The 23,361-nt window shown below is 39.6% G+C and overlaps 1 protein-coding gene across 1 annotated transcript in view; it reads left to right on the forward strand.

Moving 5' to 3' along the window:
• PRIM2 (DNA primase subunit 2) overlaps positions 1–21,410 on the forward strand; it is a gene marked incomplete at its 5' end in the record, with an annotated part of 65,628 nt that extends 44,218 nt beyond the window's left edge. Inside the window, 4 exon segments of the mRNA XM_083607265.1 lie at positions 4,750–4,876; positions 6,731–6,813; positions 16,212–16,280; positions 20,488–21,410. Coding sequence (XP_083463391.1) covers positions 4,750–4,876; positions 6,731–6,813; positions 16,212–16,280; positions 20,488–20,715 — 507 coding nt within the window. The 3' untranslated portion in view covers positions 20,716–21,410.
• Positions 21,411–23,361: the final 1,951 nt, after the last annotated feature.

Genomic DNA, 23,361 nt, shown 5'->3' on the forward strand with positions numbered 1-23,361 from the left:
ACACTAATTTTAAAAGAGGGATTGATGGGGACCCCAGGGAGGGAGGGAGTTTAAACTTACATACCCACTTTGGGCATTATAAAATGTGTGCTTGGAAAGGGGTGTAGAACCATGCAAGCAGACCCTGTCATTCCCAAGTTGCGTGGGAAAGCCAGGTTGGAGTGCTCAGAGCTGACTTTCACAGTCCTGAGGCCCCTGCACAGATACCCTTAGTCCCTAAAGGACTACTGTACTGAATAAAAAGTTTTGCAGAACAACAATTTGCCACCAAGAAGAGCAGATTCTTTGGAGTTCTTGAGAGTGCTGAGAAGCATGTAAAACAGGGGAAATCCGACAGGCATTCAATGTCCTTTGCAAAAGGCTTCCAAGTATATGTAGCAGTCATGGGATAAGAGAACAGATCATCTTGCCGTTTCTCTGAGCCTTGATGCTAATGCCAGAAAGGCATAGAAGGAGGTCTTCTACACAAATGCTATATTGTGGTGCAGTAGCAACTGCATGCCAATGTGCACCGGTTTTTCTTTTACATTTCCAGTGCCTCCTAAAGGCATGCTTTAAGCCGGTGCCAAAAATAGACAGGGACTTCCAAAGTTTAAATGCTGCCATGCTTAGAAAACAATGCAGAATGAGCGTTACGTGGTGCCTATAATAGTGCTGTTCTCCAACACCATGCCATTGACCACTCCAGCCAGCTTGGCCAGGGATGTTGCTGGTCAGCAGAGTGGTCAATAAATCAGCAGCATCATCAGTTTGTCTCTTTGGCCCAACACCAGGTGTGGGATTGGCTTCTAAGAGACTTCCGAAAGAATGGGAGGCTTGAAACTGGAAGCAGAGACCAAACAGCTAGGCCTCCGCCCCAGATGGTGGTCAGTCCCTCTACTCACTAAACCTTCCCCTGCCACCACCACCCCTGAAATTTGGGGCACCTTATATAAAGCTGCTTTCTTTCTCCTTAAGCTTTTAAATGTACTGCATATCCAAAGTGCTAATTTTTATTACTGTGAAATTTGTGGAAAGAGGAAGAATAATCCACAATACCCTAGAATGGCAATTAGTATTTAAATTTCGCTGGAACAGATCGTTCCTCTTTGCACAAGTCGCCAAGAGTCTAGCAAGTCATGTGTTTGATTAAAGCATCGGTTTGATTAAATTATGTTTCAGATAGGTCAGTTGTTAAAATGAAATGGTTGCCTCTGATTATATTATACATTAGTTTAAGTAGAAATATTGTTTGTTGTGTTTTATTTTTGGCATATTCTATACCAAGGTTTTTGACAAATATTTTTCAGCTTCGGGAAAGAATTTTGATGGTGCGGAATAAGTGTTCCTCATTCGCCGTGTCACTTTTCTGCTGCAACCATTCATAAATACCCCGAGGGTCATGCAGTCCACAAGACAAGTGATCCACCCCTGTTCAAAAAGGCTTCCTATTACAACATAGCTTTCAGTTTGGTAGAAGCTTTCAATTAACTCTGGGAGCAAGCTTAGTAAGTGGAGGTTATTTCCCTTGATTCCAGATACCAGGGACTAGGTCAAGTGAGTGTAGCTCTAATCATGTTTCACATTAAGAGCCTTTAGACCATACCGCAGATTGTGGAATTGGTCATAGCAGTTTTTAGTCTGTAGGCATTTGACTCAAAAGACACCTCCCTTTGTCTTTGTATTGCATACTTACTCTCAGGGCGATGCAGTAATTAATATGAAGGATTGTTTTGTACTGTTGGAACCAGAACATCCATCTGTTAACGGAATTAAGAGCCAAGTTGCTGGTTAAAGAAAATTATTTTGAATAAATATTGCAGTTCTATTACCATGAAATAATGCATAAATTAATAAAGCTAGTCAGTTTGCTTCATATATTCAGAATTAGCCCTGATCATTAATCAGTGATTGATTTCAGCTTTTTTTAAAACCAGATTTCGGCTACTTGATTATTTTTTTATGGATGTCTGGGAATTCTTGTGTTCACAATAATAATGCATAGATGATAAAGGCCAGCCTCACCACTTTGCATCAGCCGTTTTATTTTCAACATTATATTATTACATTTAAAATAAAGAAGTCTGACCTTGCAGACCTGAGGCCTCTTCTGGTTTAGCTGCAGAGTAGAAGATACTAATGAGAATGTCTTTGGGATATAATTATGTAGATTTAAAGAAGTGATGTACTTTTAATTATGCCCTGTAGCTAATGTAGATGCATATTAAACTAAATCATGCCTCTCTGCATTTCCCTCTGAAATTTCTTTTTTTTCTCAGGTCTTAAATTAGTTATCAGCTCGTTGGTGCACACCAAGGTTAAGTAAACTAGAGGAATAGTGGCAGATCAGATTTTATGTTGTGTTTCTAAGATGTCCTATCAGTTGGTGAACTTAATGGTCATGGCGGAGCACAGTTTTGAATAAAGCTTAGTTCCCCCAGGCAATTATATGATGTCAGCACAATACACTTCTGTAGAATATGAAAATACTGGATTATTTAAATGCCTTATTGAGGTATGTAACTTCAAATAAATGAAATGCAGGGTTTTCTCTGAGGTGCAAGTCATTTGTTACAAAATTTAGTTGTGCTAAAATTAATACAGACTGCAGTCTTTCTTTTTCTGCTTTAACTGTTGGTTTCAAAGTACCAAAGAGCAAGATAGGAAACTTCCTTGTTTTTTCTTTGTATTTCATTTTGAGATGTCAGCCTACATTGATGTATGCATTTGACTCTGCCCTTAATACTCTTATCATTCCATTGGAGTCTTATCCTTTTCAAGATGTTTGGCTAATTAGTCTGTCAGCCTCTTGTCCAGTCTTGAACTCACACTTTTGCAAACTTAAAGTATTTCCAGAAAATATCAGATTTGATTCAAGCACAAATGTGTGTCAAAAGTTATTCATAATGTTATGTATTTCCTGAAATGTAACATTTTCATACCCTTAATCTAGAATGCCAACTTTTATTGCTGCTAGATATCTGAAATATTACATAGATTCCATTGTAATTTTTATTAATGCCTGTTTTGCAAGCTTATAATTGTGTCATTGTAGCCTGAGTTCAATTACTTTAAAGAAAAAGTGTCTGTTATGAAAATATCAGTTTTCCTTGTCTTACATAACAAAGCACACTGCTGTATGTTCCCTTCTGAATAGTTCGTAACAAACATTGCATGTATCCGAATGTGTGTTTGAATGCACACTGTGGAAACTGCCATTTAAAGCAATAAAGCATTTCCATCAGAATTAATTTGAATTTTCTGCCATGTGTATTTGACATTCATCTGATTTAAGGTAGTGAGAGGCACAACTGTTCGGTTGATTAATTGCTTGAGAGGTATAATTTTCATTTCCAAAATTTGAATAGTTGATCTCTGTAAGAACTAGGCTGTGAGGCAGTCTACAAAGTATTTTAATGCAAGTACCATGATTTTTAGAAAATTCTGTGTGATTTGTTCACTCTATTCTCCCACTGTTTTGCTTAGAGAAAGAACATGTATTGTAAAATATGCCATTAAATGTAAAAGCCATTGCACCATTTTCACCTCTTAGTTAACTATAGAATAAAGCAAAGTTCTTTAGAACACTCCATCTTCTGCCTCATGTAAAACCTCTGTATCATGGAAATGGAGTCGAAAAATAGGTGCTGGTGTAGCAAGGTTTGAGTAGCCGGTTTGTGTCATGGGCTGTTAGTATTTTGAGATGTCCTGTCTGTCAGTTTGATAGACAGGTTCATTAACTGCATGATTGACATAGCAGCCAATCTGATCCTTGAAGGGCCTGTTCCCTCTTCCTTGGACTGAACTGTTGTGCTGGTAGGAAAGAATAATGAGAGTTGAACAAGATGGCAAAACCCTTTCTTTATATTTTTAGGAGATGCAGTGGGGATTTATTTTACTTTCAGAATTGGATTGTTAGTGGCATGTGCTTAATTATTGAAGGATAATATCCTTTTGGTTCATGCATTGTTGCTGGGAGTGTTAATTGGGTAGCTTTGCATTAAGATGCTAATCAAACCAAATTCCTCTCCTATCTCTAGTGGCAAGCAGAAGGTGTCCAAAATGTCTAACACTAGCTGCTAAAAATAGGCTATGTGGTCATTTACCCGATCTCTCCTGTGATTGGCTTTTGATGTGGATGTGACAGGAGTCAATCATGTCTATGGCATATGCTTTTTTGTTTTTTAAAAAGCACCAATCTTCTGACCTGTTTTCTTGCTCGGTGTGACTAATGCAGACTTACATTGATTATCCCATAGCCCACCATTGCTCAACAATTATTTGTTTGCTTTGCATTAAAATATTTGTGCACTTTTAGGTTGGAGTTCATACCTGCCTCTCCGTTGCAACAGTCATTTTGGTACAGCGGTCCTTCTGGATTGCTCTGAGCTTAGACTTTAAAAACTCAGTTTGTGAGTAAGAGTTATAATGTTTTAAAAGCTTGTTCTCAAATTGGCTGTCAGTTTAGCTTTGATTAATTTGATTATTTTTAATAAGCCCAGCAGAAGAGGTAATTATTGTAGAAAATTGAGGAATAAATCTGCAGGACCAACTTGCCATACTCAGAAATGATTTCCAAGTCCTATCGTGCCATGAAAAGAGTCTTCTGTAACTGCTACAACATGGCTGGCTGATAACATCGTTTCAATTTTAACTTTAAAATTGCTTAGCAAGGAGATATAATCAAATACAACCACTCAAAATCCCATTGTTTCATCCTTTGTAGTAGCTGAAATCTCTTGACACCACCCAATTTTTATTTCTATTTAGTTTGACAAAGGATATGCTTACAGCATCCGACATTCCTATGGAAAAGAAGGCAAGAGAACTGACTATACTCCATTCAGCTGCATGAAAATTATAATGTCCAACCCACCAGGCCAAGGGGATTATCACGGTAAGTGCTTGCACCTGACATGTTCACAATGCATGGGAACCCAAACTGCTTTGGAAGCCAGCTGATTGGCTGGCTGTATTACTGGCAGAAGCTAGTTTTCTGTGGCTTATGGCAGTCATCACTGTCAAGCCTGGTGTGCGGTTACTCTTCTGGTGATTTGTCTTATTACAGAACTAGGTCAAGCAAGAGAGATTCATTCAGCAGGGTTTCAACATGAAATCCACCAAGCTGTTTAGTTTTTTATTTCTCTTCTTGGTTCTGCTGCTGCTTTTCTATTCCCCAGCCCCCCCAAAAAAACATGTCTCTTGACAAACAACAAAGTTCCTCAGTGCTTTTGCTTTGCTTGCAATCAATGCTCTTGCTTTGCTGTAAAACAGTCATAAATTATAGGCTTTTTCTAATAGCTTAACAGTCTCTGGGATAGTATGAAATATTTCGAATCTTATGATCTCCCTAGAATAAAACACTAATTGGGTAAGCAGCATATTTCTATGACTTGCCTAAAAGTTACTTGGCATTGAAGCAGGTTTCTTTACACATATTCAGCTTTCCCTCTTAAGCAGGAATCAAAAGTAATGTAACAGCAAAGTAATGTTCCACAGAAACCTTTGGTTTCATTTAAAAATAATAATGTTGCCCCCAGTCTCTGCGCACACAAAGGTCTCTGGGACTCTTTTGGAGGAATGGGACCTTAAAATTGGTAGACAAGGTCAAATTAAGAGACATCCCCCCTTCCCCGCTCCTGGACAGTGGCTGGTGGGGAATCTGCTCCAAGAGAAGTCACCAGCCAATTACGGAGACTTGTTTACTCTCACCTCCAATTCTTCCCAGTCAATTAAGTCCAATACCCTAAAGTATGGATCTTCTGTGTGGAAGGTTCCTTGTTAATTGTGTTAAAGTGAAGGTGTGTGTGTGAGAGAGAGAGAGGGAGAGGGGGAGAGAGAGAGAGAGAGAGAGAGAGAGAGAGAGAGAGAGAGAGAGAGAGCACTTTCTGTGTGGTAAAGAAGGTAAATAAACAATTCCCTAGCTCCATCTTAATTGCAATGCATATTCTGCAATGCTATTTATGTTGGAATGCGCAGCTTGGACGCCTCCAGACAGAGTACTGCATTGTTCAGGAGGCAATTCTTTTGAAAAACTAAGGACACACAATAAAAACTGAGGACGTATAATAGGAGTATGATCTCTTTACACACTAATGATTATGCATTTGCTTAAAATGTACCTGGTGATTTAACCACCAGTAATTTAACTGTGGCTGTTATTTCGTATACTAGCTAAGCTACGATACTTGGGTATTAAACCACTGTAGTTAGGCCCAGTGAAATCAATGAAATAAAATACACTTAGATGCAAACACTACAGCATAATTATTTTCGTAAGCAGCATTTCTCTCCCTCCCTCCCTCCCCCCCCCATTGACCCTCAAGTTGACGTTCTCATGCTGTTTAATAATGTTATCTGCGGGTTTTTTTAAATTAATTGTTACAGCTAAACTCCTGCAGCCTTTTCTGTTTGTATTATAGCTATACTATTATATTTGGGTGAATTTTCAAACTCATTTAGTGTGGAACCTAATTAAAGCAGTTTTCTGTTCAAGTGAATAAGAATCTTGGCCTACTTTTCTGTAACACATTATATAACTTTTGTGCCTATTAGTGCTATGATACCATACAGTGAACTAGCCGTTTGGAAGAAGCGTAAAGCTATTGCACACATGGGCAATTAGCTTTTGTATTAATAAGCTGCTGCTAGACAATTAAGGACTGCTTAGCCAGGCTCTCAAGTGTGCTGTTGTACTAACTTCTGAGTAAATAGTCTTGTTTGTGTGCTTGCCTCTCTTCTTTGTTGTTAGGGTGCCCATTCCGTCACAGTGATCCTGAGCTGCTGAAGCAGAAGCTGCAGTCATATAAAATCCCTCCCTCTGGGATTGCTCAGGTAGGGAATATTTTCTTCAGTTACAGCAGCAATGTGGCACCAGGTATTTCCTTTCAGTTTAGTTTAATACTGATGTATAATATGTGACTGACAATGCATGCAAAATGCCTTTTAAATCAGGTTGTAGTATTTGCTTCAATGATGTTCTCCCCCCCCCCCAAAGTGTTCTTTTCACAATGCTGACAAGCAGATTGATAGTTTTGTTTTTCATTACTGCAATCCATTCCCCCCCCCCCTCTGTATTTTATCAAGGACGTTGAGCAGTCTGGTTTACTGCAGCTTAGAATCATAGAACCATAGAATTGTAGAGTTGGAATTGACCCCAAGGGTCATCTAGTCCAACCCCCTGCAATGCAGGAATCTCAACTAAAGCATACATGACAGATGGCCATCCAACCTCTGCTTAAAAACCTCCAAGGAAGGAGATTCCACCACCTTCTGAGGGTGTCCATTTTCCTGTCAGACAACTCTTACTGTCAGAAAGTACTTCCTGATGTTTAGTCGGAATCTCCTTTCTTGTAACTTGTATCCATTGGTTCGGTTACTAACATTTTTATGTGTTGTAAGCCGCCCAGAGCAGCCAGATGGGTGGGGTATACATAAATTATTATTATTATTATTATTATTATTATTATTATTATTATTATTATTATATTAGCTTCCGGAGCAGGAGAAAACAAGTTTGCTACATTCTCTTTTTTTAAAAAAAAATTTTTTTATTAACTGGCCAATCACATCAAATTAAATCACATCACATAAATTCCGAATTACAAAGCCAAATTTTAAATTTTGTTGGGGGGACCAATACTTAAAGATCCGAAGGGGAATTCTGATCATCTTCTTGCTGCTGCGTTAATGTCCAAATCAGTCCAAATCAGTCCAGACAGAGTTCGTAATTCTATCCCATCTCATCTTGCTGTTTCCACATCACATCTTGTTCATATATTTTCTCTTTTTTCTTTATGATCTCTTCTGATAGTCTCCTTAAGCCGATAAACACCAATAGTAATAATAGTCCTGTGTGAATTTTCTGTTCTTCCAATCCTCAAATCCCGATGGTTTCCATATATCATCTCCTTCATAGATAACATCACTCTTTCCATCATAATCTTACGAAACTGTCGCTCTTAAGTCCCACTGAGGAGTTTAATCCACAATATATAAACAGCTTTGTTTCTCTCTTTCTCCTCCCAGACTCAAGAGCTCCGACAGAGCTTCCCAAAATGGCGACGGCATTTTTAACTGCGTCATTCCAAAGCTCTTATACCTTCCAGGCTCTTCTTGAAACATGCTTTGGTTCGAAAGTTTATCTCCACTCAGCCTTAAATCCACAGCTTAAGTCCTTAAAACGACATTTCTGACTCATAAGGGGAGGGGATTCTTGTTTAATCACATAGAAAAGGAAAGGAAAGGTTTTTCCCCCCCTCCCCCATCAGTCATTTGCCGTACTGTATCTTGACGTATCTTCTCATGTTTTATTCTTGTCTTGTTTTATCAGAGATCTCTTCTGTCAGCAGTCTTTACTCCCCCTTCTTCCTTGAAGTATGTGCAATTCGCCTCGTCCAAAATTCTTTCTTTTGAAGTTCTTGCAGCTAGTGGCGCGAATCAGGGACGGCGTCCAGGAGAGCCGAAATCCCACAGGAGGGCTTTGTGCCTAGTGCCCCCATCCCCACAAATTCGGGGGTGGTATAGGGCACAGCAGGCAAGGGCCGTCCCCCCCACCATCCTGGGGGGGTTAAGGAGGCTAATTACCCCCATCATAGCCTCCAAATTACGTCGTGTGGGTCGGAGAGATGTTATTGTCAGCCATCTTCCGATGCGCCCCCTAGTGGCCCCCCTGCTACATTCTCCATGTAATGACAGCTCTTTAGTTATTTGAAGATGGATAGCATATCTCCTCTTAATCTCTTCTTTATCAGGCTAAACATACCAAACTTCCTCAACTGTTCCTCACGGGGCTTGGTTTCCAGACCCTTGATCATCTTGGTTGGCCTCTTTTGCACACGTTCCAGCTTGTCAATATCCATCTTAAATTGTGGCACCCAGAACTGGATGCAGTACTCCAGTTGTGGTCTGACCAAGGCGGAATAGAGCGGGACCATTACTGCTATTGCTTCTTACAGCCGTGCAAGCCTTTGGGAGGTAGAGACACAAGAGGGCATCAGAGGAGGGAGGGAAGGAAAGAAGGACAGAGGCCAGTGTTGCCCGTGGCACCCCTGACCATCATGACACACTGGTTGAAAACTACTGCCCTAAACCATGCTTAATTCAAGGAGCTCTTGTTTCATTTTAAAAGTGCAGTGTTGATCTAATTTCCAGTAGCACCCAGTCATGCAAACCCAGAAGGCTGTGAGATTCATCAGTATACATCTCTAATGCTTGCCATCAGGGTGTTCTGATTCTCACAACTGCTGCAACCTTTCCTAAAGTATTTTGCTTCGGTGCGTATTAGAAGCAAAATGCTGATATCACAGTGTGGGAGAATCTGACTCTTTGGATTTTGTGCCCCAAAACTTTGCATTAATCTCTGGATCAGCTGCTTTCATCCAGAGGAAATACTTCGCTTTAACTATTCAATTCTGTACAGTAGGAAATTAGGGTCAGGGATTCCCCTGTTGAATATGTTCATAGTTTTGTGAGCTAACTTTGATATGCCTTTTGTTTATTATATCGTATAGCTGCTTTTCAGCCAAAAATCTTGGCTCCTATAAGCGGCTGTCAGTACTTCAGATCCCAATGCAAATAGCAATTAAAATGCAAAACAAACAGAATGCTTCTAAGGAGTGAATCCTCAGCTGAAGATAGATGAGGGTGTGATGGAGAGATGCCTGGCTGCTACCTTCACTCCCTCTGAGGACCTTGGCCACAGCCCATGGTGGCTGGAAGAATTGAATCTAGGCATGAGCGTTGGGGTGGGTTACTTTTCAGATCTGTTCCCAAGTATGTAAATGTTCCTGGGGATAAAGTGATGAAGCTCATGTTCCTTTGCAGCTTTAGCTTATAAACTAATAATTTCTCGTTCTTTTTACACAGTAGTTGCATATAAGAGATGTAAATTGCTTTAAAGTGAGTGGGTGGCCTGTTTGTCTTTTGACTTAATGCCAAGTGCTACAATTTGTCAGGAAAGCATTTCCGCATGAAACATTTAAGACGTTTAAATGTTTTAAGTTCTCTCACACTGGCAGTGATAGCAATTTGCTTGCATCCCACCCATTTTCATGCTAGGTTTCTCCAGGATATAGACAATTTGGCTTGACGAGTATTTTACTGAGATTCCACATTGTAGGCCAAGTTTCATCACAGTAAGCAACAGTTGTAGTTCGAGATAAGATAATTTCTAGTAGTCAAATAAAAATCTCCAGTGTTGATGTATATCTAGTTCTTTTGGGTGGTTCAAGTCATTAACTACGGTGGTTGGCATTAACAGCTGCTAATGAAATGCTAGAATAATTTTGTACATATTCTGTAGAAAACTTCAAATTTCTTCCCTTCCAAATGAACACAGTTAGGTTAGCTGAAACTTCTTCTTCAAGGTAACCCTAAAACATCAGAAAAAAGTGCAGCCCCCTAAACTAAGCACAAGAAAGCTACACTCATAGATTCAGCTGATTAGGACTGCTAAATAATTGCTAATGTAACAGGGCTTGCCCCCTAAATACAGGTTTGGTGTTTGCGCTGACAGAACAATTGTCATAGTGCTACATTGAATTCCCATACATTGGAATATACGTCGCCTCGCTTCAACGTACCTCAAAAAAATAATGTTGACTCATATTTCTCTGCTACTATTGCTTTGAATTACTGATTGACTCTTTTTTGCAGCATTCTTTCTGCAAAAAAGGAAGTTCTGTACCTGTCAGCAAGTCTCCTTGTTGGTTTTCTCTATATGTCTTTATAAAAAATATTTATACATGGCAAGCTTATTGTATGCCAACTTGATAATATGATATTGAATATAAGTAATATATGTATGTATAATATATACAAGTGTTGTACATATAATGTAATATTTGTAATATAAATATAAATTGTACATATAATACGTGCAAGTACTGTGTGTGCGATGCAAAGCAAGCGTGCATACTTAGACTCTCAACAGGCATAATAATTCTGTGTTAACTAATGCTGGTTATGGGCCTCCTAAAAGTGCCTTATAGCAGGCATAGGACCACTGGTCCTGTTAGCTAGGGATGATGGGAGTTGTAGTCCCAAAACATCTGGAGGGCTGAGTTTGCCTTATAGGAAGCAAGTCTGATTGAACACATTGAGGTTTCTAAGTAAATATAATTACCCAGACTTTATTAATTCAGTCCATATAAGAAGCTATGATACTTTCTTTACATTTCATTGACCTCATGATTCTTGCTGCCAGAAGGAGCTTGAAAAGCAGGTCTTTGGGGGTTGGGTAAGGTTACAGGTTTATTTGCAGGAGAGCTATTTTAGGATCTTTGACTATGGAGTAATGTAGTATTTCACAACACTTGCTCCAAAACTAAGCTCCAAAACTTCGATTCCCTTTATGTACCTTAGGAGTGTGAAGCCAGGCATGTATAAATTCTGTTCAGCCCCATGCTGGCCAAAAATGAGTCTATTTTGGTGTGGGGGTTTTTTTGTAAAAAATTGAGTTGAATCCCTATAGGCTATCAAAAGTGGAGCTCCTGTAGATTTTTCATGTTAAATCTTAGAAATAAAATGCACAAAGAAAGACACTAGCGGTTTGCTTCACATAAGCAAATAAATGAAGGTTTTTGCAAAGCCCTAAGAGAACAAGCTGAGGTGTTGTGGAATTGGCCTGGAACTAGGGGAATATTGCTAAGCATGTTCCAGTAGCTGCACCTCAATCACATTTTAAGTCACCTTTGAAATAAAAATGAAGGTTAGAAATAGATAAAATGCAACAAATTCTTTGCTGGAAAGATTGAGTCTTTTAAGAACAGAAGTAACTATTTTATTTGAAAATGGCTTCAAACTGACCTTGCGTACCTGAAAATATCTGTGATTAGGAAGGTGAAGCCAATTAACTATTTTAAGCTTGTGTGTGACAGCAGTGCCCCATCATCTGATCTCAATATCTTTTGAGTTACAGTGCTAAGAAATTGTTTAATAGTCTCTCAAGTAATGGAAAGGTGAGGGTTCCAGCACTTCTGTTACCTTTTTAGAAGAGACAATTTTAGTACGTGTGTCTTTTCTCCTTCCTTGACAAGATGCACTTGCCAAATTTCTCAGCAGTTGTTAAAGGTACAGAAGCCTTGGCTTCCTTTGCTACAAGAGAAATAATATGCAATGCTTCAGAAAGTAAAGGGACGGGGTGGGTAGGATTTATAGCATTATTTTCATTTGGCCACAAAATAGTGGTTTTATATTTGCTTGGGTACAGACAGTTTCCTTGTGCTAGAGTGCATCATGCAGTAATTAAAAAAAATGTATTCTCCTTGGCAGTGCTGGGAAGGCAACATTTAACAGGTCAGCTGTCAAATCTTTTTTGGAGGATTGAGGACCAGTTTGTTCCACCCTGCAGTGTGGATATCTGTCACCACACTTCCTACACCTGGGGATTCCCAGAATCATAGCTGCCATTGCAACAAAATTGGGCCATTGGATTAGGTACATTTCAAAGCATTGCTGCCCAGTGTTAATTATGGAAAGCACATGAACCTTGGTGGGATTCAGGGTTGTTGCATAGCTAAGCCAATAATCACAAAAGTTTTGTTTGGCTAGAGAGGTTTCCAATTTCATGGTAAAATCTGCAACAGGGAACTCGGCCTAGGCTGTGATGTTTACTAAGGGGGCTGGGGAAAACCTGGCAATCATATTGCATTGAGGATGGTGTTCCAGGCTGCTAGGCAAACAGCCCTTTAAGGATTTGCACATGCAAAGCAGCATCCTGTATTCTTTTCTTTCTCTTTTTTTGGAGGGGTGGGGGGATTTCCTAACAGTGGCCTCCCAGGCTGATTTTTATATTTCAAATTCTCTTGAGCATCTGAGTTGGCCTCTAAAGCAGATGGAAAGGAGTGAGTGAGCTGCTCTTGGTAAAACCAAACAAAACGTACTACATGTAAAACAAGCCCCATGCCACTTGGGACTATAGCTTAAATTTCGTATCACCTGTGTGACTTCATCCCAATGCTGCCAGGATTGTGACAAGAGAGGAACCCTCATTCATTCATGGTGTGAGTATGGGCACACTATTTTTGGTATAGTTTCTAATATTATTGGTCAACCATTGAACCCAATCCCTGCTTTGGCCCTTAAGTCAATAGACACCAATCTAGACCCTCTCCTTATACAGAATGGCCCAACTGTCCTGCTGTTTATGAACCTACCCGGATCCCACAATCATCCTCTGAGGCCCTTCTTAATGTGCCTCCTCCATGAGAGGTCCGGCAACATGAGAACAAGCCTTTTCTGCAGTGGCTCCCCATTTATGGAATGCTCTCCCCAGTTAGGGTTGCCTGGAGTCTTCATTTTACACCTTTAGGTGCCAGGCAGAAATGTTCCGCTTCATCCAGGCCTTTGACTGATGGACATCCAATGCCCTTTTAAATGTGTTGTGGGAGGGGGGATTATTGGTTTGTTTTCATTCTTATTTTTACTATGTATGCTGTGTGGTGTTTTTTAATATTGTAATTTTATGTTGCGCACCAGCCTGAGATCTACAGGTGAAGGGGAGCATACAAATTTAATAAATAGAAATAATGAATACTATGATCACCAGCAGTGCTTTCTTCTGTGGGTACTCAAAGGTAGGCACCTTTTCTTCTAGGAGAAAAGCACTGGTTTTAAGTGTGGCACTTACTATAACAACTTCATGCTGAGTGCCAGCACCTTTCTTTCCTAGAAGATAAGCACTGATCGCCACCTGTTTAATAATAATAATAGTAATGATAATGATAATTTATTATTTATACCCTGCCCATCTGGCTGGGTTTCCCCAGCCACTCTGGGTGGCTTCCAACAGAATATTAAAATACAATAGTCTATTAAACATTAAAAGCTTCCCTGAACAGGGCTGCCTTCAGATGTCTTCTAAAAGTCTGGTAGTTGTTTTTCTCTTTGACATCTGGTGTGAGGGCGTTCCACAGGGCGGGCGCCACTCCCGAGAAGACCCTCTGCCTGGTTCCCTGTAACTTGGCATCTCGCAGTGAGGGAACAGCCAGAAGGCCCTTGGCGCTGGACCTCAGTGTCCGAGAGAACGATGGGGATGGAGACGCTCCTTCAGGTATACTGGACCGAGGCCGTTTAGGGCTTTAAAGGTCAGCACCAACACTTTGAATTGTGCTCGGAAATGTACTGGGAGCCAGTGTAGGTCTTTCAAGACCGGTGTTATCTGGTCTCAGTGGCCGCTCCCAGTCACCAGTCTAGCTGCTGCATTCTGGATGTAGTTTCCAGGCCACCTTCAAAGGTAGCCCCACATAGAGTGCATTGCAATAGTCCAAGCGAGAGATAACTAGAACATGCACCACTCTGGCGAGACAGGTACAGCTGTAATGGGATGGTTTGGGGGTCTGGCTTTTTCTGGGTATCTGCGGCAACAAGAAGGGTTGTTCAGATGCCAAGCTTGGCATGATCGTTTTGACAAGGTATGGTCCCCATATATCAGCTATGAAAATAGAAGTACAGTAGTACTTTGGCTTTCGTACAGCTTAGTTCTTGAACATTTTGGCTCCCGAATGCCACAAACCCGGAAGTGACTGTTCCGGTTTGCGAACTATTTCTGGAAGCCGAATGTCCGACGGGGCTTCCGATTGGCTGCAGGAGCTTCATGCAGCCAATCAGAAGCCGCACTTTGGTTTCTGAACATTTTGGAAGTCGAACCGACTTCCAGAACGGATTCCATTCAACTTCCAAGGTACGACTGCAGTGTTCATGTTAGACCTCCAGACACTTGTGCTTACTTACAGAGAGGCTGTGTCACAGATATTTGAAGCTTTGGCAGTGCATTCAATGACTCAGTTATTTGACAGCATCCCTGCTCAGTTTTTCTTCTCAGATGTAACTGATGTAAGCATGCAACACTCTACAAGTTTTATTGCAATTGTTCAGTGTTATTTTAATACAATATTCCACAAAAAGCGAAAGGTGCTGTTCCATCCATCCATCCATCCTTTAGCCAAAATAAGTTTTTTACATCATCAAATGTACTACATAAACTTGATGCACTGATACAAAATGTGCTGCTGCTGGGTACCATTTCAGTATCATTCAAAGCAGCATTAACACTTTCAATTAGCAAAGCCAAGTTTTTTATATATTACATTTTATTATCTGTTCCATTTCAAAAGCACATAGACGGTGCCAGACTTTAGCCTCTTCTGGCAAGTTGATTTGTTTTTCACAAGATATGTAACAGGATGTGACAAGAAAGGCAGACATTTAATCAGTTGCACTTGTAGCAGCAAAACAAACCCAGTAAGCACTTCTTTGGCAGCATTGTAGCTTGATATATTCAGCAAATATTTGTACATCTGTCAATAACTATAAGGCAGCCTCCAATAATGAGGGCAGTAGGGATTTGTGCCGGAGTTTATTTCTGTGCTTGACATGGAAAGGTCAGCCTTTTGAAAAGGAGTGTGAATTTGCATTTCTCAAGAATTTTCTCTCGGCTGAGGCTATCTCTCAGTTCCAGCGGTTTCCTGAGCTTGATAAGCAGGGAATATACAGTTTAATTATATAGCAGCAGAGGGGGAAAATGACAGACAACTTAAATTTTCAAATGGCGTTGCATTCTGCTGATAAGAATGAATGTTTTATGCAGGACAGAAGAGATTACATGAGGTAGAATTGGAAAGCAAATTGTATTTACAAGAGATAGAGAGATGTTTCTAATAGGAATTCAAAACAGATGATTTCCCTTTCGTGTTCTGAGGAGCATTGCTAGAAACAACTTAACTTTGAGAGCTGATCTTAGAGAGGGTAGAAATGTAGTGCCTTCTGCAACTTCTTTTCTGGATTACTTCCACCACAATTTGTAGTTGGGAGCACAGTTGTATTATGTTGCACATGTCTGAGCAAGTTTTATCCAAAATAAATTATAACCGCATACTTGATTAGTTCATATTTCAGTTGCTCAAATGGTGGATACTTATTTGAAATAATGCAAGAGATTTTGCAGCGCAATATGTTCTGACAGTACACATCGTTCCTCATTTTTCTGTCATTTGTGAAGTAGAACTGTTGATTTCTGGTTGTGAAGGCAGAACCTCTTCTCTGTCTATGGATAATCTGACTTCAATTCTAAGTGGGAGGAAAATGTCAGCAGCATTGTATCTTATAAGACTACAGATTCTTGTATTATGTCAAACCCTGCCATAAATTGTAAAGGTCATATGTTCACATTGCAGAACATTTCAGCTGTTTTAAAGACCCTTTAAATATATCGATCACTTTCCTTTTTCTAGATTTTGGAACTGGTGAAGGGCATGCACTATCAGTTGGCCTGTCAGAAATACTTTGAGCTGACCCATGACGTAAGTGGTGCTTATTTATCAGGTGATAATGTGTCTCATTATTGGAAAGACTGGTGGCAGAAACCCTGTGCGAAACTTCAGACATTCTGTTCACATTCACCACGTGCCATCATCCTTGTTAATTACGCTGAGTTAATGAGTATATAGCAGATGTCTTTCATTTCATGTATGGATCGACACTCCGCATTTGCTAACTGTTTAGTGCATACATAATCAACAAATATGTTATGAGGTTATGCTGTTTTATTTTGTAGCAAAACTGTTTACATTTATGGAGTGGTGTTTCACTGGTCCTAGCAAACGAAATGTAGATAAAGCAGTAACACTTGATTTCTACATTTTTTCCTTCCAGTTTTCCCCTCTTACAGGATGGAAGAAGACACAGTTCCAAGTTGCATTTAAAAAAGTACATAAAGATTGATTAAATATATTGCTAACAGAAAACCTTTCTCCCCCCCCGCACCCGAACTCCACCTTTGTCCAAAGACACCATCAATCCATATGTCTTAATTCCAGTTCTTGTATATTTAGAGTTGTTTGCATTATTCCACATAGACTGAAGGAAAAAAACCCATATCTATTTACATATTACATATCTGTTTACATATTTTAAAAGTCATACACCTCCTCTCAAATGTCCATAGTGGTGTTTCCAATTTGCCTGACCATAACCAAGGGGAGTTATTTGTAATTTGCACCTCTCTTCCTATTTCTATTGAAGGACAAGTAGCAAGGGCCCATCTCCAACTAAGGGGTGAAAACCCTGCACACCATTTCCCTGCTTTTGATTGGATAGTTCTCTCTGCCCCTTTCCCATCAATTGGGAGAAACAATAAAATGGGATGATTTCACGTGTTTGTCTGTCTCCATTTGCCCCGGGGGCAAGGGCCTTTGAATATGTTTCTGAGCATGGATGATCAGTTTATTTCTGTAAGTTAAAGATGCAGAACATATTGTGAAAAACCTAATAACTTCTCCATCTTGCTGGGCAATACCAAAGACTTATATAATCCTACATCCTGTTCTCCACAGTGGCTTACAAGCTGTTTCTTAGGAAGCTCACAAACAGAGCATAATGGCAATCGTTCTCCCACAGCAACTGGTATTCAGAGGCTTCCTGTATCTGAACCTAGAGGGTACCATATAGCCATCATGACTTGTAATCACTAATAGCCTTGTCCTCAATGAAAGGGTGGTGTGTGTGTGTGTTAGTCCCCCCCCATAGCTATCTCGATAATAGTGCTGTCCTTGTTAGCAAACATTTTGGAGGCCATTTTGGATTTAGGTTTGCTGCCTATCTTGGTAGGTTTTGCATTTGCATTTGAACCATGGTCAGTTCATCTACGTAGAGCAGTTGTAGGGAACCTCTAGCCCATGGGCCTGATTAGACCTGCTATTTTTGGTCTTACTGAAAAGGAAGACATTCTAAACATGCTGCTACATCTTCCTGTCCACTGGATGCCAGAATTTGATGGCTTTTTCTGTTGCCCTGTCCCACAAAAACCAATCAGTCATCTGTCTATCCTGGTGATGAATGAAAATATTTATGAATACAGTAAGAGGAAAAAATGAATTTAAATATAGAAGAATGCTGAGCAAAGCATTGAAATTCAAGGTTACGCTTTCTAATGTAGAATATATTCTTTGTTACTTGCATATTATTATTTTACTTAGAAATGTATTGAGAAATTGGGAGTGTTGGTGCCACATTGAACTTCAAGTTTTATTTAAATATAATGGAATTACTTTCTGGTGCCAAAATCTTAAAATTGAGCCCCAGAAGTCAGACTGTAAGGAAAAATACTTAAGTTATCACTTGTATTGTTACAGCTATAACAATATGGTGTTCTTAAAAGGAGACAGAACAATTATATAACCAACACAAAATATAAGTGATTAAATTTATAGCTTAATCCATGGTTAAGGAAAAGATATTGGTGGCATTGCAATTCTAGTGCCCTCTGTGAGTCACAGAGACCAATAGATTCATAGTTTTCATAGGGGCAAATGGAGGGAATGAATTGTTATTCTTACTTATGGCAAACTGCTGGAATTGTTCCCATTCAGGTTTTTGTTTGTTTGTGTGTCAATTATTTCTTTGTCCTAACTAATAAACTGGTGCCTTTTTATATCTGAATAAATGTGCTCTTTGTGCTTTGATAGCTATAAATGTTTTGCTATCATGAGTGATTTGGCTGAGCCAATATTATTAATAAGGATAATAAAACAGATGTGCTGAAGCATTTTTTTTTTTACTAAGCTGTCAAGCTCATTTGGTTGCAAGCAATATAATTAGAGCGGCTCCATTTAAATGGGCAATGCTTATATCCCTGGCTAAAAGGAAACTGCCACTTGCAAATGTAGCTTTGCAAAGACCAATGCGTTTGATATTGTGGTTATTGTTGTCTTTCTGATGGCTTTCCTTTTCCAGGAAATATGCATCTTGTTTATGTTTATAGACAAAAGGATTGATTTGCTTTTTTGATTTCTTGGTGGTCAAAATTTAGGTAAGAGCAAGTTATTAGAGAGAGAGAAAGCGTGTAAATAGCAAGGCAGCATACAGTATCTGAAATAATTCCATATGGCTTTGTATTTTTTGTGTTGTGTTTTTTTTGTAATAGCAGCTTGCCTCATTATCACTTGCCACTTTGTAGCTTCTTGATTAAAACCCCAAGAACACACAGGTTCAACACCATTGCTTCAGATCCTTAGTAAAACCACACAATACGACACCAAAAGGAACCCAGGCTTTGTGTTACGGAAGGACACTGCTTAGAATGAACAGAATCTGAGAAAAGCTTTGAGGCCTTAGTAGATGAAATACAGAGCAGATGAAATAGAGAGACTTGTTTTTAAATCCAGTGTCCTTTACCTCATGTCAGTTTAGATTACAAGCTTTGCTGTGTTTTTTGTGTTTTTTTTACAGGGCACGATAGATGATGTGGGGCCTCCCTCCCTCCTACCTCAGCTAGACTGGGGCAGGGGGAAGGAGCCATTTAAAACTAAATGTCTTTTCAGGTTTTTCTTTCGAGAGGAATTAAGGTCAAAATGTTTTTGAAAAGTATGTAGGATACATTAGCTAACTTTGTTCCCCCACCAAAAAAAAACCCCAAGCACCCGTCATCTTTAAAGTAGAGCTTTTACTTAATATCTTAGCACTAATGCTTTATGCAGCATGTTATAAACAGAAGTTTATTTTTATTGCTACTTGTTAAATCACCAAGAGGTTTCAAAGGAAGCTATTCGGAAATGCAGTGAAATTTTTTTTTAAAAAAAAATGTTTTGAAAATACGTTCTCCACAGAGGAAGTAGCCTTCTCTGAATAAAACAGCTAGGGCTTGCCTTTAATGATAGCTAATTTAATCATAGTTTGAATGTGTGTGGGTTTTTTGTGTGTGTAAAATCTGTTCTGAATATAGATTTATTTCCGTGAGAATTTGGTGGCTCTTTTGTTTGTAATGGCTTCCACAATTGACTTGTTGGTAAGAATTCTCTGTTTTGATCTGTAAAACTATCATTGATTTAGTTGTCTCCCCACACAGAAATGTAGAATTTGAACCTGGACATTCACAAATACAATTGAGTAGAAAGAAGATACAAGCCTAACACCGAGAGCAGTTGTTCTCTTAACAGGCCATTCTCTGGATGTGCCACTCTGCAACCTTATATCCACTTACCTGGGAGTAGGACACATTGATTCCAGTGGGACTTACTTTTGAGTAGACATGCATAGGCTTGTGCTGTGAGTGTGCAGTTAGGACTTTTCCTTTTTCTTTCATTGGTGTGTTACTTCACCTGAGCAAATACTTGGTTTTGTTTTGTTTATTTACATCTGGAGTGAATGTTTGTGGTTCTCATAGCCAAAAAGCTAACTGAAACTTCAGCATTACCTGCAGTTTATTATGCAATTGCCCCTTCGGATTGTGGCCTGTGTATTTGTCTCTTAAAAAACAACAACAAACAAACCTGTCCTCTTAGGTTGCTGTTGCAACAAGACAGGGAAACTGAGTATCAAAACATGTTTTGGCTCTTAGCAGCTTTTATCGAGCAATGTTTCACGGAGGCTGAACTAATGTATAGCTTTCCTCTCAACGCTGGCTATCTCAAAGCTTGAACAAAGTGAAAATTTTAGTGTGCATTTCAACTCAAGGGTGTGTGAAGTACAGTGACAGAACATGTTTTTCCCTTCTTCTTCTTTTTTGCACAGGTCAATGATACTGGGTTTTCTTTGAACCACCCAAATCAGTATTTTGCAGAGAGTCAGCAGCTACTCGGTGGCATCAAGGATATCAAGAAAGAACAAAGGCAGCCCGAAAACTCCCAACCAAAGCACAGCAGCCAGACAAGTATAAATAAAACCTCCACTTCCTCTTCTGTACATACAACAGAGGAAATGGAACTGGAGGGACTCGATGACTACTTTGCTGAAGATTAAGAAGCACCTGTTTCCATTTTGCAACATACTTTTTACCATCTCTGTATTTTGAAGTAGCTCTTTTGAGGGTCAGGAACTGGCATCATGGTGTACATAGGCCTCTTGAATGCTGCCTTAAACAGAAAAAGGAAAACACATTGTCAAGCATCCAGCTTGTGCATCAGTTTTGAAAAGAAAACTGCAACGTCGTTTGCAAGATCGAACGACGGTGCATTTCCATTTCTGTGAGCAAAGCCCTCTGTATTGCTAAACCTCCCACCTCCTCCCTGGGCTCTCTGTTACCATGCAGCTTATTTCCTTCTCTATTTTTCTTAATAAAGCGGATTCTGAAATGTAGATGAGTGGATGCATTGCTTGCGGTTTTTAGGTGATAACTGCTAGATAGCATTACATGCAATTCATAACAGCTTATGAATGGCTTGTAGAAATATACAAAAGCTGTCTTGCTGTGATCTGAAGTAGCAAAGACTGCTGTTTGAAAAAGAAACTAGGTTTTAACTGCATGATGCCAAATATATTTACACTTGAAATGGGTGGATTGGTCATAGCCACCATAATTAAAATGAAGAGCTTCACATCCATTCACATCATGGGCTTCCATCACCTCTCAGCTTCGTGGAGGGACAATTTCTGTGTCTGTGTATTTTGACAGAACAAATTGTTTAATAAAAAAATCAGAGTGTGTAAAAGGAGAACTGAATTTGAGCCAGAGCTTTTTCTTTTCTTTCATCTCCTTTCTTGAAATTCATTAATAGCATTACAAATTTAACTTCACACATACACAATACAAAGAAAAAAATTCTTAAGTTGAATTACTATAAGATGTTAATTTAAACTTCAAATACCGCTTAGCTAAAATCAAATAATATTATATAAAATAAAATAACATATATCAAAATAAAATAAAATGATAAAATAATTGTGGACTTCCCATCATTTCCCGATATAGTTGACATTTATGATTTTGAATGTACTTATAATTATTACCTTACTTTTAACGTGCTTTCTAATACTTTCTTACAATATATTGTACCGATTTTTCTTTGTTTCTTAATGCAAAATTTGGCTTATTTTGCTTATTTATAGAACTCATTAGGCCTGTTATGTTTTGAGACTGCTGTTATTTTTCAGTTCTCATACCCGCTTCTAGCTGGGCCCAACATAGGTAGGCTGGGTGAAGTCCTGGTTTAAGCTGCAGTTGTTACTGCCACTCAGAAAAGACAGGAACTACGGTAAGAGGACTCGTCATGTACAGCAACTCCAAAGTCTACTGCAGCTCACTTGGGCTGGTAGTCAAGCTCAGCCAAACAAGGATGTGTGATCTTCTATTAGGAAGGACCAAATCCACCAATTTTGGTTCCTTCTGTTTCCATTCTTAATTTTAGTTAGAATGGTTTCGTTTCCTACGTTTTGTATGTTGCTTTCACTAATGTGTTCATTTTTTATACACACTTTACCCAAGTTAAATGTGTTCGTGTGCACATTATTCGGCTGGAGAACTGCATTGCTAAATTTGGATTCTGAAAGATGGCTGTGTTCACAAATTGCTTCAGAAAGTGTGGATTTGGTAGGCAAACCTAATAGAATTAACCCCCTTCTGTGTACCCTTTGCCTGAGTCCTTTATCATTCTCCTTTTAGTTACCCTTTCCCTTTAGTGTAATAGGGACGCGGGTGGCACTGTGGGTTAAACCACAGAGCTTAGGACTTGCCGATCAGAAGGTCGGCAGTTCGAATCCCTGAGACGGGGTGAGCTCCCGTTGCTCAGTCCCTGCTCCTGCCAACCTAGCAGTTCGAAAGCACGTCAAAGTGCAAGTAGATAAATAGGTACCACTCTGGCGGGAAGGTAAACGGCGTTCACCAGAAGCGGCGTTGTCATGCTGGCCACATGACCCGGAAGCTGTACGCCGGCTCCCTCAGCCAATAAAGCAAGATGAGCGCCGCAACCCCAGAGTCGGTCACAACTAGACCTAATGGTCAGGGGTCCCTTTACCTTTTACCCTTTAGCATAAAGTACACACATCTTAAGAAAATCTATTAATTTGGACTGCAATCCTTCAGTTAGGGATGTCCCCATATTGTCCTTGGCCCCATTATGATTGTTGGTCACTTGCAACACTGCAGTGTTGGTGAAACTCCCATTGGTATCGTATATACTTGAAGCACCAAAGGGGGAAAAGTCACTCCAGGTACCGGTTGCTGGAAACCATAGGAGAGTGCTCTTGTACTCATGTTCTGCTTGCAGGATTCCCACAGGCATCTGGTTGGCTACTGTGAGAATAGGATGCTGGACTACATGGGCCAATGGCCTGATCTATCAGGCTATTCTTATGTTCACAGAACACAATGACACTCACAACTACAAGGGCAACACCTCTGACTCCCACCAATCATAAGGCAGCACAATGATGATGCTTCCCTAAAAGCAACGGAAGCCACAAATCCACTTATGGCAACGGGGAGGTGCAGATGAAGGTGTATCTCATTGCTCAGGCCTTTCAGGAAAGGTAAGATGTATAGAGGATCTTGTATGTTTTGGTTGCTGTCGATGTCTTAAGGTTTTGTGGTTTTAAGCTGTTTATGGTTAAGTTTGAATTTGAAGCTTATTTCTGACATGGGATGCCCTACAGTCAAATTCTACAGTGTAA

Source organism: Podarcis filfolensis, assembly GCF_964270895.1.
Source record: "Podarcis filfolensis genome assembly, chromosome: 3".
In the NCBI taxonomy this organism is placed as follows: Eukaryota; Metazoa; Chordata; class Lepidosauria; order Squamata; family Lacertidae; genus Podarcis; species Podarcis filfolensis.